This window comes from Copadichromis virginalis, linkage group LG6 (genome assembly GCF_057382275.1).
Source record: "Copadichromis virginalis isolate Kocher_CV1m ecotype Utaka linkage group LG6, C_Virginalis_male_GT1.1, whole genome shotgun sequence".
Lineage (NCBI taxonomy): Eukaryota > Metazoa > Chordata > Actinopteri > Cichliformes > Cichlidae > Copadichromis > Copadichromis virginalis.
In genome coordinates, this window is record NC_140623.1 from 20,263,076 (window position 1) to 20,280,932 (window position 17,857).

General features: G+C 39.0%; 4 protein-coding genes across 5 annotated transcripts in view; 2 read left to right on the forward strand and 2 right to left on the reverse strand.

Moving 5' to 3' along the window:
* aimp1a (aminoacyl tRNA synthetase complex interacting multifunctional protein 1a) overlaps positions 1-15,023 on the reverse strand; it is a 34,462-nt gene extending 19,439 nt beyond the window's left edge. Inside the window, exon 1 of the mRNA XM_085459136.1 lies at positions 14,671-15,023. Within this exon, the coding sequence (XP_085315262.1) occupies positions 14,671-14,672 (2 nt within the window). The 5' untranslated portion in view covers positions 14,673-15,023. The remainder of the gene's footprint in view (positions 1-14,670) is intronic.
* Positions 2,933-5,252, forward strand: LOC146707657 (uncharacterized). The gene is made up of 5 exons (XM_085459133.1): positions 2,933-3,741; positions 3,874-3,986; positions 4,194-4,351; positions 4,442-4,574; positions 4,648-5,252. The coding sequence occupies exons 1-5, from the start codon at positions 3,603-3,605 to the stop codon at positions 5,104-5,106; spliced, it is 1,002 nt and encodes a 333-aa protein (XP_085315259.1). The 5' UTR covers positions 2,933-3,602; the 3' UTR covers positions 5,107-5,252.
* On the reverse strand, positions 5,302-7,640 carry LOC146707658 (uncharacterized). Its single transcript, XM_085459132.1, has 2 exons — positions 7,507-7,640; positions 5,302-6,863 (listed from the first exon to the last, which is right to left on the reverse strand). The coding sequence occupies exons 1-2, from the start codon at positions 7,626-7,628 to the stop codon at positions 5,624-5,626; spliced, it is 1,362 nt and encodes a 453-aa protein (XP_085315258.1). The 5' UTR covers positions 7,629-7,640; the 3' UTR covers positions 5,302-5,623.
* Positions 15,024-15,089: 66 nt separating the features above from the next.
* tbck (TBC1 domain containing kinase) overlaps positions 15,090-17,857 on the forward strand; it is a 59,069-nt gene continuing 56,301 nt past the window's right edge. The window contains exons 1-5 of one of the 2 annotated variants that reach the window (XM_085459134.1): positions 15,090-15,219; positions 15,545-15,748; positions 16,997-17,069; positions 17,267-17,381; positions 17,492-17,565. In XM_085459134.1, the coding sequence (XP_085315260.1) occupies positions 15,556-15,748; positions 16,997-17,069; positions 17,267-17,381; positions 17,492-17,565 (455 nt within the window). In that variant the 5' untranslated portion in view covers positions 15,090-15,219; positions 15,545-15,555. The remainder of the gene's footprint in view (positions 15,220-15,544; positions 15,749-16,996; positions 17,070-17,266; positions 17,382-17,491; positions 17,566-17,857) is intronic. The other variant, XM_085459135.1, reaches the window with a different exon arrangement.

The window sequence follows — 17,857 nt, forward strand, 5'->3', positions numbered from 1 at the left end:
AGGGCAAAAAACTTTAATTGTATAGCACTTTTCAAAACAAATAAGCGGTTTATGGTACTTTGCTGCATCTCCCAATGGTTAATGGACTGATTCTTACATAGCACCCACACTCCAAGTGCTTTACACGACATGTCTCATTTACCCATTCAGGAACACATTCACACACATTTAAACGCCAGTGAATGCACCGTGCAAGAAAACTCTGGGCAAATTGGAGCAGCCAGAGATTGAACCATCAATCTTGCAATAAGTAAATCACCTGCTCCAACTCCTGAGTCACAGCCACCCCAAATGCAAAGCATACATAGTTATGGAAAGGCGTTTAGCTCAAGTCTGTAACATACACCTGGTAGTTGGTTTGGCTTAAGGTTGAATCACAATTTCATCTTAAATGAACCACTCTGGAGTTTGTTTGGAACTCAGCTAAGACCACTTCGCCCAAAAAGTCTGGGGATATTGCTTTGGTCCGATTGCAAATATAGAGTGCACCTTACAAAATATGAACTGCACAAAGGAGAAAAACAAACCAGAGCTCAATTTAAAGGTACTGAACAGGAGTATGTATGGAGTATGAAAACAAACAAAGATAAACTGAAGTGCAATCAGGCACAGATTAATGGCAAATATAGCACAAGCCAGTATTGGAGTGGTACAAGGGGACATTGATGCTTAGGCAGGGAGCAAATCAAAAGTGTCTAGTGTGAGTACACCCTTAAAGTAGTAGTAGTACCATGCTAAACATCAACAAAGACCTGTTTGAATTACTGGTTTGCTTTCCAGTACAACTTTACCGCAAACTACAGCTTCCAAAATGACCACAGAGTTAAGTCAACAGGTCTCAGACAGTCTCAACAAAAACAGAACATTGCAATTTCAAAGGTGGTTTGTGCCGCAGATCTTCTGCGCAGGACAAAAGGGCACTCCATTGTACTTTCTGTGTAATGTATCATAATATAATGCTGTGGCAGAGTTAGAACATGTTTATTAATAATTATAAATAATGCATAAATCTTATATAATGTGCTGATTGCCTGATAGCAATATGTCAAAAAGAACAATCACTTTCACATGTTTTCTATAAAGTACAGCGTCACTGAGTATAAACCAAGTCCTAATGTGATTTTGATGGGCTTTTTACTCTGTTGTCTAGAGTGACAGTCTTTGAGCTCTATCCACAAGGTATGCTGACCGAGAGAGAGGAACAAGTAATAAATACTTGACACGTTCCAAGCCAGACTGGATAAAATGATACTAAGCTTGTTTATCCTAATATTCCTTTATAATGTTGCGCTTGGCAAATTACTTCTTGAGGAAAGAGGAAAAGAAGGATTTTTACAAGGCTGAGGCATGAAGAAGAAAACGTCTTACACATATTACAGGGAGGCACTGGAAAACAACAGCTGGCCCAGGATGAAAACAAAATGTTGGGGGATGAGGAAATTAGAAACACTAAAAAGCTGGAGTTGATAAAATCAAGGATCAAAGCGTTGTTTTTTTGAGAAACTGAATTGATTTAAACAGGACCAGTGGTAGAGTAATAACAAGAGCCACAAAAAGGCAGATCTCATTTGGATAACCTCTGAAAATGTATCCTGAGGCAGAGGTACCGCATGCAGCATCAAGGCGCTGGAGCGACGGATATTACACTGAAATGCGTTATCGATTTAGAAAAAAAAACCAAAAAAGAAAAAGAGTGAAGTGAGCTATTACCTGCAACGCAGTCTCACTTATCCACCTGACATAATTACAAAAGCTTCAATTCTCCTTCTGTTTCGCAAATACATGTATTTAACAAGTTACAAGCACTTCCAGCTATGTGCACTTGTATCTTATTAAAGATGCACAAATTGCTTGTACACCCACTCTTAAATGAAAATATCAAAGCTATTACTGCACAGACACAGGCAGCACAGGCGGTTTGAATCACATATGTAAATCTATCATTTAACCACCATTTTTCTGTGGTATGGTGTTGGTGTGTGAGCACACCAGTATGGATACAAACGTTTCCTCTTTTCATGGTTCATTCCCACAGTTGAAATTGACTGTGGGAGGATACTTCCTTACCTGTCTGCCAACCTGAACATTGTGATTAAAAGAAGAGTGCAGTGTGGCAGCACCATCTGAAGGAACTGGAAGGCCCTACAGATTTTAGAATAAAAGACACCATGAAGATGTAAAACTCTTTAGCACCAGATGCAGCTACTGGTTATGAAGACAAATGCAATCATCTTCCTCATATTTGCCCTAAATAGTGATTTCTATGTATTTTTTTAAACACAAAAAATCTCGGCAATAATTGTATTGTGAGAAAGTTTGAAATGAATTTTCCCCAGAAGAAGAGATCAACTGAAAGCATGGCAATACAGAAATACTAAGGCTTTCCACTATTGTCAATGCTTCAATCATTGTATATTATATCAGATTAGGGCTGCACAATTAGTCGTTAGAAAATCACGATCTCAATTCATACTTATGTGCGTTCTCATTTCCAAGTGACAACGATCTAAAAAAGAAAAAGATGACAATTGTACCGCATTTTGATCTGGGACATAAGCTGCATGAAAACAAGCGCTCACTCTTCCTGCTCAACAAATGACAAAGGCAGAGCCTTATACCACGTGATACAGAAGTCAGCTGGCATTGAAAAAACAACGGAGAGCACCTGAGAGATGAGGAAGCTGTAAAGGCCAAGAAAGTGACAGGAGAAAATCCGTCCCGGTCAACCACCCAAACATCAATAATGGGAACCTTATACAGCGCTTCCCCATACCCGTCGAACTCCCGCAGGCAAAGAAACTACGGAGGCTATCACTTATCACCTGACCAAAGATATGGCTCCCATCAACGCTGTTCAAAACGAGGGATTTAGGAAAATGATCAACACCCTAGACAAACGCTACACAGTGCTGTCCTGCAACTATTTTCTATCCGGTTGTTCAGTCAGACGTCACGGATGACGTTGCAGGTATTTCCGGGTCTAAGTGCTCCTCAAGAAACAACGATGGCGGAGCCAGTGACTTTGTTCACGATTACCTCCTTCTTTAGCGAAGTACCAATTAGGGTTAAAAAGGGTCTTAATTCCTTCAACTCTAGTAAAGTGGTCAGTGTAACCGTTCTCCCAGGCGGAATTATAAAGGGAAGTGTCCAGGCATCCATGAAAAAGAAGATTTACAATGTTGAGGTGAGCTAGGAGTAAGCTAGCTAGCCGACGATTAAACATGAGATATTCTGTATTCTGATGTATTTCATAAAGCACACACACGTACAGCAATGCTATAACAGTGGAAGTAAACGAAGATGAAAATCTACATAACATGGAGGTTTTGGAGAGTTAGTAATGTTAGCCTAGTACCAGTTATATTAGCCTAGTTAACCTGGTACCAGTACACAGAGCAGCGCTGCAAGTGTTTGTTAGAATGTTTAGAATCAGAATCAGAAAGGGTTTTATTGCCAAATGTTGAGCAGGTTTACAACATCAGGAAGGAAGGAACATCATTAGGGTAAGCATTAACTTTCTTTCAATGTAGGTGCATGTTGAGGGTCAGTCAGTCAGGTTCAGCTCCTGTGAGTGCCCGATTGGCAATGATAAGTGCCATCATATGGCGGCATTGTTGATTTGGGTGGAGAAGAATGTGTCTCGCACTGACGTGGAATGTGTGTGGAAGAGGGTAAAATCATGCAAAGCAGAAGAAATTACTGCCAAGAGAGTGTCTGTGATGACACCCTCAACAACACAAGGTCAGTTATTTATTTAAAATTTGCCCTTTGAATTAATTATAATAATTATTTTCTTAACTTTTTAAAAAGCATTGTGTTTTATATGCTAAAATTATTATTTATTCAGATTACTAAAAGCTTTTTTTTTTTCAGCTGGAATTGAAAGACCTGTCTCCCAGGAGGACAAGGAATGGGCAGTGGCATCCCTATCGAAATTGCAACGTTTTACTGGGATGGGTTGGATTTTGAGTCCTGAATGCTCTCAGGTACTTTGATATTTACTTTAACATGTGGTATAAATTGTACATGTATGTAAACTCTTGTAAATTACATACAGCAGACTGTTTGCTTCCACTGTCCCCACTTTATTTTTTACATGTATTTTATATACTCTGTACCTGACTTTGTCTATTCTGTGGTCAAAATTTCTTGGTTCCATTAAAACCTTTAAAATCCTTTTGCTTTAAATCTAGGCTAAACCAGCCAAGACATTTGATGAAGTGCTGAGGAACCTGGGATTTCCCCAAGCAGAAGACAAGGCTCGTTATCTCTTGGCATCACTGGCTGTGTCTGACGAAGAGAAGAAACAGATTGAGGAAGCAACAGTTGGGCAAACGAAGAATGCATTGTGGTAAGAAAGTGCTTTGAAATTAATTCTGTTAAGTGTTAAGTAGGAAATTTTAGTTAACTGTGTCTCTTAATTTGTGTTTCTTTATAAAAGGTCAGCATATCGCAAGAAGAGAATCACAGCCAGCAACTTCGGTTTGGTCCTGAGTGCAGTCCAGCGGCGCTCATACCCCCCTTCCTTATTTAAGACTCTGCTTGGACAGTACAACCTGACAGAAGGATCTAAAGTAAGTTGTTAGTAAAAAGGGTCTGTGCATCTAAGAATTCCTTTATGACTAAGTTGTATTTTCATCCCCAAAGGCATGTGATTGGGGGATCCTTCATGAGCCAAAGGCCAAGCAGTTGTACACTGACTGTACTGGTGCAGCTATCAAGGAGAGGGGACTGTTTTTATCTAACAGTGGCCTGCTTGGTGGTTCTCCAGATGGGACTGTCTCTAATGAGTGCATCATTGAGGTGAAATGCCCATGGTCAGCCAGAGCCAAAACTGTATTGGAGGCTGCAGAAAGTAAGGACTTTTTCCTACAGCTGGATGAGGCAAGTGGTTCCCTGGTATTAAAAAAGAATCACAACTACTGGCATCAGATCCAGGGCAACCTCTATCTCACAGGGGCGAAAAGCTGTCACTTTATTGTTTGGACTCCATGTGACTTTTTCATCTTGCATGTGGATAGAGAACAAACTTGGGCTGTTAACATTGAAGCGTTGGAAACGTTCTACCGGGAAGTTTTTTTACCCCATATTTTATCGCAGCTTTGAATTCATATCAGCATGAGTAATTTATCAGTCCAAATGTTTATAGTTAATTTTAAAACTATTTGGAAATTGTACATTTTTTGTCATTGTAACTTTGTAAATATATTCAGATAAATTCTTAAATTATATTAATTTTTGATTTGAAAAAATAAAATGTTTTGGACAAACTGTTCCTGAAAATAAAGAGTAACACATGTATCTGGTATTCTTCATTTTAATTGAAAATGCATAGCAAGAAAACTAGGCAGTAATCAGGAAGCTGGAATGGAATGAAAAATGTAACAAGCCATTGATAAAAACAGAGTAAAACATTATACGAATCACAAATGAGACCATTCTCAATTTGAAACTATGCAACTAAGTTGTTTTTATGTTGTAACATCCTGAGTATACACACAAAACAATCCACTTAGGAGTTATAAATAATAAAAGTAAACTTATTCAACAGTTGTGTTTTCTGGTCCACAAGTAGTTAGAAAATGACAATGTACTTTTACCTCTGAACTCTCACAGGTATAATTTATTCAATTTCACGGAGAATAGGTGTTTGTAAATTTGTAAGACACACACATGCTTTCAAGATCTTATTAATATTTTTTTTTAACTGATATGGGATGTGATGCAAAATTGAGAAAACTTTCAGTCTTTGAATGGAACGCTCTACATGTATTCTTGCACAGGAAATCTTCCTGTTGTTGTTCACTTCCTCCTGTGTGAATTGTCCGTTGGTGAGGAAGGACGGAATGTTCAGTGAGACCCCTTCTGGTAGGATGTCCCGAATTGTGAAGCCCTTATCTGCAATGACCATGTCACCTGGTTGTAGATGTTGCAGTACTCCACAGTCAGCTGTTATGGCCTTATCTGAGGCACTTCCACCGTACAAGTTGCTTACAAAGGTTATTACACCATTAGGAGCCACACCAATTAGAGCCTTTAGTGTGGTCCGTCCTTTGTACTGGCTGTACAAATGACTTTGTGTGTCAAGTCTCTCTGTGTTACAAACAGAAACTTCCGTGCAGTCAAGCACAATCCTGCAGTTAGGAAATGGTTGGAAGCAATCTGGCAGCGATGTTTGATTCTTGGCTCTCGAGGGAATGTTGTTTTCCAGCATGCCAACATACAAAATGTCATACAGTGCACTAACAATTGTTGTAAAAACATTAGTTACTGTGCCTCTGCTGCAGTTAAACCTTATTGAAAGGTCTTCATGACCAAAATTAAGTTTAAGCTTGATCAGGGTTAGAAATAACTGGTCAATTAGGGGCATCATTTGGACAGTCCAATCAGAATGATATTTAAGATCAAATCTGGAAAGAAGCGCTTCTAAAAACAGGACAGAAGCAGCATCGGGCAATCCAGTATAGTACTGGACCCTTTCAGGATTGTCAGATATTTGACTGAATGAGAAAGTCTGCTTCTGCTTCTCTACTTGTTTTTTAAGTTTTTCATTCTCTATTCTTAGCATGTCATTCTGAATCTCTAGCACCAGAAGACTTTGGGAAGAACTTGTGGAACTTGCAGTATCTGTCTGTGTAGCTGCATTGTTGGAATGATGTGGCTCATCTGATATTTCACTCTGATTTTCACCAATAGCTGGGACCTGCTCTTTTTTCTTCTTTTTTCTAACAGGGTTGTGGTCATCTGGGAACTGAAAAGACTTCCTGTCGTTCCATGCAAATCTTGTTGGCCCCGCAGCTTTTCCTTGAGGGAAGTGCCAACTGCAGACTCTTGAGTTGCAGTTTGGGGTGAAGTTTTCACGTCTGTGGAAGTGTTTAAAAAGACAGAGAGAAATTTCAGATCATACGCTAGCCCTCCATTAGTTATGATTAATACAAAAAAAAAAAAAAAAAATAGAGATAAATAATAGAGAGAAGCTTCTTTCATCCAGATGAGAGAAGCTTCAAGAAACTTAAAACTTAAAGAAGTCCAGATGCTTTTCTTACACATCGTTGTACTAATTTGCTTTTAAGCTTACCAGAAAGATAAGTACTGGCAACCTTTGCTAGCTATTTGTTGGTTAGGTCTTTATTTTGGTAATTAACTGGCACATAGGCTGGGGATTGTAATGTATTTTCTTACATAGACATCGCTTTTTGGACGTAATTTTTATTCCTCTGAGCGTCGAAAGCTAACTAAGGTTCATATATATAGCGAAGTGACCCTTAGCTCTCAATCTTTGCTTGGAGAAATAAAAATGACTTCAAAAATGCAACAACGTCTTTGTATTAAAAAAAAACACAATAAAATCCATTGTCTATATAAGTACAATTACTCGTAAAAGCCAGTTTGTCTTTTAGTAGCGGGTTTTAATTGTTCATCACTAGCTATATTAGCTAACTAAAGTAAGAGCCCACTAGCTCTTATCTTACAAATTTATTCATTCATTTACGAGTTGTAACATACCTTATCAACTTCAGCCACTTCCTCTTCTCTCTCTTTTCACAAGGAAACCGGTAAAATGACAGATTAGACTGTTGTTTTGAGCCAGATTGGTTAAAACAACCAGGAACACAGCATTGTGTCATATTGAACACAAGAGCGTTTAGACCCGGAAGTAGGATTCGTCGGATTCGTCGCGTCATCACTGAACAACCGGATTGTTGCACTACCTGCTCTATACACGCAGTGTCGAGCAACGGTGGAGATGGAATTACAAGCAGTACAACATTTTGCGGCAACGACAAAATGTGAGACATTTATTGTTTTTATGTTTATTTATTGTTTTTATGTTCAGTCTCAACTGTTACGAAGTTGATGTGCAGTGAATAAGTGCAATAAATATTTATACTGGAAAAGAAAATCGTGAGAGAATCGTGATCTCAATTCTAATAAAAAAAAATCGTGATTCTCATTTTATGCAAAATCGTGCAGCCCTATAGCAGATTATGCATTTTCAAATATACATTTTGTCAAAAGCTTTACACCTGATGAGATAATTAAAAAAGACTGACTGATTAACTGATTACATAAAGAAAATTAAAATTCTGTGTATTCTCTCACACTATTGGTTTTTAATCAATGCAGATCCATTGGTCCCCATTTACTAACAATGGGTACTCAAAAATCTGTACATAAATCATTCATACGAGTGTTTATGTTAATTTCATCATTCCCCTGCGTATGTGATATGAATCTATTTGGGTACAACATCAATCAGACAATACGTGTACTGTTTACTTTCTTGGTATTATGCCAAATATGATATTGTGTTCTTGTAGTGTGCTAGTCTTTTTTTTATATCATATTTGATGCCCAAACTTTTTCCTCACTTAAGCCACACTGAGTGCTGCAATATTCAGAAGCTCCATTATTTCAGCCTGAGTTTCTTAAATCTGACTTTTTCCCTGCCTTATAGGTGCAGGTTTCTATCTTGCAATATCATGACCAGTTTCTCCACTATACCTGGAGGCAAACAACTTTCCTTATATAGAGTAATCGAGGTGGGGCAGTATGCAGATGATATGCAGATTGCACAAACCTGTCAGTTTAGAATGAATCTCATTTACTAAAATATGCACAAATTTGATGGTTTATTCCAGAACAGCATTTTCTTTTATATTGGATGATTTTATGAAAATGTCCCTTTAAAAGAAAGATCTGAGACAGTGGGTGATGTTGAGTTGTCCCTCAGATATACTCATTTCTAATCTTTCCCTTTATAAAAAATAATAATAATAATGTATAGTTTATATACATTATTATTATTATTATTATTATTATTATTATTATTATAATAATAAAGGACATGCTTAGAAATATATCAATCAATCAATCTTTATTTATAAAGCACTTTTCATACAAAAAAAAATGTAGCACAAAGTGCTTTACATAGTTAAAAGCAGCCCACCCCACCCTCCAACTCACTCCCCACACTAACATAAATGATGTGAATACACACATATCCCCCCCACAGACAGACAGACAGACAGACACACACACACACACACACACACACACACACACACACACACACACACACACACACACACACACACACACACACACACACACTTAAAGAGTAAAAATTGGGCTGGGCTCGCATGAGCCAAGTGAGGAAACACTATAACAGGGAGCCGTCTGCACCGGGAGCCGGTCACAGACCGCAGCCTCCAGGCTGGGCACACAGCAGGAGGGAGGCCAAGGAGCCCCCCAGCCAGGCTGAGAGGACCCCCAGAGACCCAGCAGCCACAGTCGATCACAGCCCCGGTGCAGAGAGCGCCCTCTGAGGAAACACTGGAGATATGACACAATAGGATATATACAGGGTAAAATGATAAAATAAATAAGAACAGGATACAATATAAATATAAATATAAATAGAGTAAGAAGATTAAAAATGAATAAGAATAAAATCAATAAATATTAGGTAAAGTCTAAATTAATAATAGAATAACAGGATAGAATAAATAAGCATAAAATAAATAAACGCTAAGTAAAAGCTAAATTAAAAAGGTGGGTCTTGAGCCTGTTCTTAAAAACATGTACGTTCTCTGCAGCCCTGAGCTCCTCCGGCAGGCTGTTCCACAGACGAGGACCATACCACTGAAAAGCTGCCTCTCCGTGAGTATGTGTCCTGACTTTAGGGACAATTAAAAGGCCAGTACCAGAGGACCTCAGGGTCCGCGAGGGTTCGTATGGTAAAAGCAGATCTGAGAGATAAGAAGGCCCAAGACCATTAAGACATTTAAAAACCAATAAAAGAACTTTAAAATCGATCCTGAAACACACGGGGAGCCAATGCAGCGATTCTAAAACCGGTGTAATGTGGGCCCGCCCTCTGGTCTTCGTCAGCACACGAGCTGCCGAGTTTTGCAAAAGTTGTAAAGTTGAAATATTCTTCTTAGGAAGACCAGAGAGCAGGGCATTACAGTAATCAATGCGACTGGTAATAAAAGCATGCATCAGCATCTCCGTGTTGGCCCGAGAGAGAATAGGGCGGACTCTGGCTATATTTTTTAGATGATAAAATCCAATTTTGGTTACATGTTTAACATGTGGGATAAAACCAAGCTCAGAGTCAAAAATAACACCCAGGTTTTTCACTTGTAGCGAAGGACATAGTGAAAATGCCTGTAATTTAGACAAGAGTTTCTCTCTCTGAGCCTCGGGACCGACGATTAAAACTTCAGTTTTGTCCTGGTTAAGCTGTAAAAAGTTTTCTGCCATCCAAGATCGTATATCTAAGATACAGTTAAAAAGGGCATCCATTGGTCTGGTGTCATCAGGAGACACGGAGATGTACAGCTGCGTGTCATCAGCGTAACTGTGGAAGTTCACTCCATGCCTCCTGATGACACTGCCGAGAGGGAGCATATACAAATTAAAAAGTACAGGGCCTAAAACCGACCCTTGAGGCACGCCACATGTCATTCTATGGATCTTAGAGGAGCATGTATCCATACTCACCATAAAAGTTCTGTCAGAGAGATAGGAAGTGAACCAGTTATGTACAGCACCAGAGAGGCCCACCATGTGTTTCAGTCTGTTTAAAAGAATAGCGTGGTCTACTGTATCAAAGGCTGCGCTTAGATCCAGTAGCACCAGGACTGAGAGCTTTTGGGAGTCCCAGTTACATCTAAGATCATTTAAAACCTTTAGGAGAGCCGTCTCTGTGCTGTGGTTCACCCTAAATCCAGACTGGAATATCTCCAGGATCTGTCTATCATTGAGAAAATCAGTAATCTGAGTAAAAACAAGTTTTTCTAAGATTTTACTTAAAAATGGTAAGTTGGATACAGGTCTGTAGTTATTAAAATCATTACAATCCAAATTGCTCTTCTTCAGAAGGGGCCTCACCACCGCCGTTTTAAAGGCAGCAGGGAAGACACCCAACTGAAGAGAGCAATTCATCATGTATAAAAGCTCAGCCTCAAAAAATCCATAAAGTGTTTTAAAGAGTGAAGAAGGGATTGGATCTAAAAGACATGTGGTGGGTCTCACTGTGGAGAAAACTTTCTGAAGGTTCTCAGCATTAACCAGGACAAAGCTGTCCAGTGTCTCCTCAGGTACAATCGAGCCATCAGATGTGTTTACAAACATATCGCGATTAGATAAAATATCAGATCTGATGGCGCTGATTTTTCCCCTGAAGTGGTCTGCAAACTGCTCACAGAGTGGGAGCTGTTAAAATCAGGGTTAAATAAGTGATCTATGGTGGAAAAGAGGACCTTGGGATTATTTTTGTTATTACTGATTATTTTGGCGAAGTATGAATTTCTTGAGTTCCTTAATGTATTATTGTACATTTTAAGTTGCTCGCAAAATATTTGATGGTTGATAGTATTTTTATTTTTCCTCCACCTCCTTTCTGCTGCCCTGCAATTTCTTAGAGTTCTAACGCTCATTTCTAATGGTGCCCTTTATCACCCCTTCCTGACTCAACCCTTTCCAATTATCTGAGCTTGGGACTGGCACTAGGAGTACACTAAGTGGCTTTTATTGTGGCATGGCTAAGATATGATGTCCACAGTAATGTAAATTCTCCACGCACTGCAGCTGGAAGGGCAGAGCAAACCAATGTGGACATTTGTCTTCTCACAGACCATTGCTCTAAGCAGTGGAAATAAAAAAAATGATAAATTTACGAGTTGCTGTTTATGTGTGGAAACGGTTAAAGTTTTCTTGAAAAAAAAAAAAAAAGTATGCCATACCAATCTAGGCTGGCAGAAGTAACACAAAAGCGCTCCAACTTTAAGCTACTTTAAGCGACTTTTTTAAAACTCTAACTTAGAAACCAGAGTCACCCAAAACTGCTCTTCTGACATTGCAAATGCCCTAACACTACATTTCACGATGCATCAGTGCATCACAAGTTGGAGCAACATTCGCAGAAAAGTTTAAAGATAAACTTTTGCACCACTAGAAACATTCTGGCACAGAACTGCTTCTCTGGACACTGACAATCACATTGTTAGAAAAGATATAATGGAGCTCGTCTATATATTGTGAGTGCATCATGTTCCCTGGAGTCATCTGATTAGGCTGTATTTCCACCATTGATGTATTAAGTTGAACAGGCCTAAGCGATAAAAGGATAAAAATAGAAAATTGTGAAATAACTTTTTTCAATAGCAATATGGGACATGGTCAATAAATAGTCAACAGAACTCATTCTATAATTTGACAAACAACACAAAAAGCCAATGCCAGTGAGAACAGCAATGGTGTGGCTGGAATAGAGTTAGAGCGATGTCATATTAGGAGAAGCTCCTCGCAGCAGCACATGTACTAATGTTTAGGCTACTGGAGTCGTGCACACCAGTATGTTAGGAGTGTGAAAAAGAAATTATGGTCCAGCAGTGTTACTACGTTGGCAGTCCGTATACAGCTACGGGCTGTTCATTTACCTGCAGAGAGCATCTGTTGTCAAATGGTGCAGTGTCGAAAATATGTGGTACAACTAGTCTATAGCCTACTCTTGTTCGTGTTGTTGGTCCTTGAGCCACAGTTGAAGACAAACAGAGTGTTAAAGACAATGAAAAGTGTCCACTCCAGCCACTGTCTTTAGTTTTCGTGCTGTCTTAGACAGTGTCACTCCCTCGCCTGTTCCTGCAGACTTGTCAACCACTCAGCATTCAATTGACGGCACTGAGCACATTTGCATTGGTTGAAAGCCCTTCTCTACTGGCTTTCCGTAAGAAAATATGTACACAAACGGACATAATCGCAGCACCATAAATTAAGCATGAGGGAGATAACATTAAGGAAAACTCGAGTGACAACCCAATGGACACAGCCAGAGGTTCAAAGCAAGACGACATGGCTAAAATGTCAAAGTAACTTGATAGTGTGGAGATATTTTGGCCATTAAAAGTCTGAAAAAGAAGCAGAACTGGGTGCACTGCAAACTGTGTCAAAACCATGCTCCCACAAAGGCAGATAACGCCATGACAAGACATGATGTCAGTAAGGATATTTAAAAACATCAGATTTAAGCAGCTAACTGACCCATCCAACGTCCAAATTCATGGACATAACATCTCTCTCAAGCGACACTTTCCCAGCTGTACATAGAGTGTAGAGAGACAATGGTGTCATACTTCGCTACCACATCAAATTTGTAGTTAAATGGTAAAGTCACATATCTGATCCATGCATGAGCCTCACTTCCCACTTCAGTGGGACACTACTGCAATCCTTTGTGGGAGACAAAGTGGACTACAACAGAGTGAATATGTCTTTTGTTATGTTTTCTTTTGTTTATATTTAAAAGTTTGTTAAATTTTACATATTTACACATTAATATACAACTGATATGAAAAAAATGATAGTTATAAGATATTTTTCTGTATCATACAGGCCTAAATGAGAACTGGATACCAGAGACAACACAGTTCACGGTTCTTAAACTTGAATAAAAGTTGCTCAGTGATCCAAAAAGGCATCCAAGCTTCCTCCATGAGGTACCCAGATGTTCTCCACATTTCTGCAATTTTGGCTCATAGAGCATGCGCGTTGGGGTCCCACTGAGCTGAGCACGTAACAAAGATTTCTGCCAGCTTAATTCCCAGTGGCTAGCCCAGAGACAAATGAATATGAATAATAACAGAAAACATATGGGGGTTCTAGACTTTCCAATTCTTAATTGACTAAATGGCTTAAATTCTGGGGAAAATGTGTCTTTGGGCCAGCGTACATCAGGTGATAAATGTATTTGCTGTAATACCCCAGTTTCATGACTACAACAATGTGTTAAATTTGCCCTCGAGAACATTCACAGATGCACATTTTAAACCTTTCACATAAAAGAAAAGTATGCATGAAAGTATGTGAACAATGACAGTTATCCTGCAGCAGTTGTCTAAGCATGGGTATGATAAAGGCCGGCAAACTGTGATAGGCTAAGAGTAAATTTAGCTCACATTAATATTCAAGAATTACAAAACCAATCAAAATCAAGACCATTACATTGTAACATGATCATAAACTAATCCTGTATTGCTTTGGTTTTGTTACTATTAATATGCTACAGAAAATAACGATGTAATACAAGCAATGATCTGAATTTCAAAAGTCCCATATATCTCAAATGCCCCATACATTTAAGGGTTTAATATGATAACTCAAAAATTATTTTTCTTATTGTGAAGATTTTTTTAATCCCACTATTTGTATGTATGTATGTATGTATGTATGTATGTATGTATGTATGTATGTATGTATGTGTGTGTGTGTGTATATAAAGTTAAATTCACTTTACAGATTTAAGAAAAAGGTAAAATAATGAAAATAAAACCATGGCTGCCGTGTTAGAACAGTAAAGGTCACCAGCATTACAACAAAATGAAAATGTTAAAACACTTTGGTGTGTTTATTCCTATATTTGGATTAACTGTGTATTCGTGACAGCTCACTATTGTGCGCTTAACATGAGCTAACGTTGCATCAGTTAGGAGGTAAGCTACAATACAGTTTTCTCGACCAACTTGGGAATAAACTCCACTTTAGGCTAGCTCTCGTGTAGTTAAGCTACTTAGTATAAGCGCGGGTTAGACATCATTGACAATAAAAAATACAACAATGGTGGGTTGAAACAGAAAATATAGCACAGAGCCTTTTTAAACTTACATGAACTCTGAGCGGCAGCAAACCCAGCACGATTTCAACTGGGGAGCGTGACAGCTGCTATCCCTCCTTGCTAACGGAGCTAGCAAACAGGCAGCCGCAGATTCGCCAGTTCAGGCCCCACTGTGTAGATCGCAGCAGCATACGGATAGGAAGCAGGTGCAGTTAGCCGTTTGCTGTCGCTAGCCATATGTTCTATGGCTCGGACATTAGGGAAGCCTTAAAGTTGTCTCGGCAATTGCCTGTGTATAATTAACAGATTAAAAAAATAGACCACAAACAGGAAAAGTACATATAAAACTACTCTTCAGTGACTTTTCTGTCTTTTTTTTTTCATTGATGAAATTTTAACACCGTTGTCTCGCTCGTGCAAAGTATTTTCTGTGCGCCCCCCCCCCCTCGTCGCACGAAATAAACGTCGTCGATCACGTTCGCTCAGCTGTTTTCATCGCGTCGCAGAAACAGGAAAAATAATTCATTTCAATAATAATTTCAGGTTACTCGTTTACATGGTTATGCAGCTTCGTCTTTAGAGAGGACGCATTTTTTGAGGTAATGCATACTAAACGACGGCTCCACATCTGACATAACAGCTATTTTCATAACTTCATACATTCAGTAGCATCGTTGCCCTCTCGCACTCTGTCTTTTGCTTCCGAAACGATATTTCTGTTAACTAACTGGTGTAAGTGTGTTGCAATAGCAAAGTCAGTGTTAACCCTTTTGCTCCAATCATGGGCTTTACCTCAGTTTTGTGTTGAATTACATTAAGGGTGAAGTTGGATAATATACCACATCACCGTATTGATTAATGTTTCTTTCATTCATGTTTTACGCATAATTTCCCCTTGCTGTTTCCCTTTATCTGTTTTTCAAGCCAGTGGCACAATGCGCTCCCTTAAAGACGCCCAGCTAGGAGCCTTTACCTTCTTTGCCTCAGCTCTTCCACATGATGTCTGTGGAAGCAATGGACTCCCTCTGACTCCCAACTCCATCAAAATCCTGGGACGTTTCCAGATTCTCAAAACCATCACTCACCCCAGACTCTGCCAGTATGTGGACATTTCCAGAGGGAAGCACGGTATGGCTTTCTGTCTTGTCTCTTGTAGTGCTAAAATAAAAATGTGTAACCTGTCATCACATTTCATATTAAGCACTTAAACAACTTATCTAAATTGAAGCTATTAATTTGGGCTTTCAGTACAGAACTTACTAAAGTGGTGACACATAACATGTTTAATGACACGCTTGTGTTGGATACATGTTTGCTATGATTTATGAATTTTGGGAATACCTATAAAGCACATGACTCTGCTGTAAGCAAAGGGGTTCAAAGTGTGCCAAGGAAATATTACCCACACCACCACCAATACACCAGCCAGGCAGAACTGTTGATACAAGGCAGGATGGATCTATGCTTTCATGTTGTTTATGTCAGATTTTGAGCCTGCCATCTGAAGGTTGAGACTCATCAGATCAGGCAGCGTTTTTCCAGTTTTCTTGTTTCCAGTTTTGCTTATCCTGTGCAAACTGTAGCCTGTTTCCTGTTCTTTGCTGACAGGATTAGCACCTGGTGTTTTCTGCTGCTGTAAGCCCATCTGCTTCAAGGTTCCACATGTTGCGTATTCAGCGATGCTCCAAGTTGTTATTAGAGTTTTCTTCTCTGACTTCTGACATCAACAAAGGATTTTCTCCCAGAGAATTGCCACTCACTCAAACCAGCCCATCTGGCACCAACAACCATTGTCATGTTCAAAGTCACTGAGGTCACCTTTCTACCCCATTCTGACGCTCAGTTTGAACTTCAGTAGATTGGCTTGACTCTACATGCTTAAATGTGTTGATTTGCTGCTATGTGATTTTTCTAATTAGTTGTACCTAACAAAGTGGCCACTGAATGTATATCTATGTATTTACAAGTGGGAAACATGACATGTACTACATAGTATGTCATTAAGGAGTCCTTCAAACACCATCCTTACATAATGGTTGTGAACATTTGGAAAATACAAATCCAGAAGTTTTTTGTTTTTCTTTCTGAAATTTGCCTTTCCGACAGCAAAAGTCTTGATTGTATTTGTATCTCAACCTTTTATCCTTCTTGCTAGATTTCGAATTAAGATAAGATAAGATAAGATAGAACTTTATTAATCCCTCGGGTGGGTTCCTCTGGGAAATTCGACTTCCAAAAAGCACAGCAACGACCGAAGTTACAGTTACATTAGTCCAGAATTAGTTACATTAGTCTGAGAATTAGTCCAGGTGTATTATCAATAGTGACCCTATTGCTGGTTTTAATAATCATTATCTTTTTTTTCTTGCTCTTCAGAACGGCTGATCGTTGTTGCTGAACACTATGAGAACTGTTTAAGCATTTTCCAAAAACCAGAAAACGCACCCAGGTAAAACGACCAAAACTAACCAGACAGCAATACACAAAAAATGTGAATGTGACTGATGTGAATGATTCATTGTTATTTTACCTTTCTTTACTTTCACTTTTGAACAGTTCCCTTTAAACCTTATTGTTCATAAGGTTTTTCATGTGATGTACACTTTTCAGCGCATTAACAATAAAAAAGGTTTCTGTTTGTGCTAGTGCAGAAAAGGTGCTGCAAATAGCCTATGAGGTTCTTGAAGGCCTGGAGTTTATGAACAAAAATGGTTTGGTGCACCGAGCCCTCGGCCCAAACAATGTCCTCATGGACTGCAAGGTACTGTTTCTATCAAAGTCATCAGGTTTACGCTAGCCTGAGTTACTGTCTAGTTTTAAAGAAATTGGAAAAAAAGGTCTTGCACTCTAATGTCGAGCTTGTCTTTGCAGGGGAACGTCAAGCTGGCAAAGTTCGGCCTTTATCACATGACTGATCACGGGGCAGATGTGGATTTTCCCATTGGGTAAGTCCTTTTCTTCTCTTTTTTTCCTTCAGTTAGCTCAGTGTAAAGGGTCAAGTCTTCACGCATATCTGGTTTCTGTTACTCAACAAAAAACAGGCAATTGACCGTAAAAATGATGCATAATTGGCTCATATCCTTTTTCACAGAAACCAGCTTTTAGGGCATCCTGATTAAGGAACTGTAACAGATCTTTGGGCTTTGATCACAATCCAAAGGTCTTCATGTTCTACCAAGTATCTGTGTAATATCCTTTTGCAGACTGAGAAGAGAAATGATGGCACATTCCTGTGAC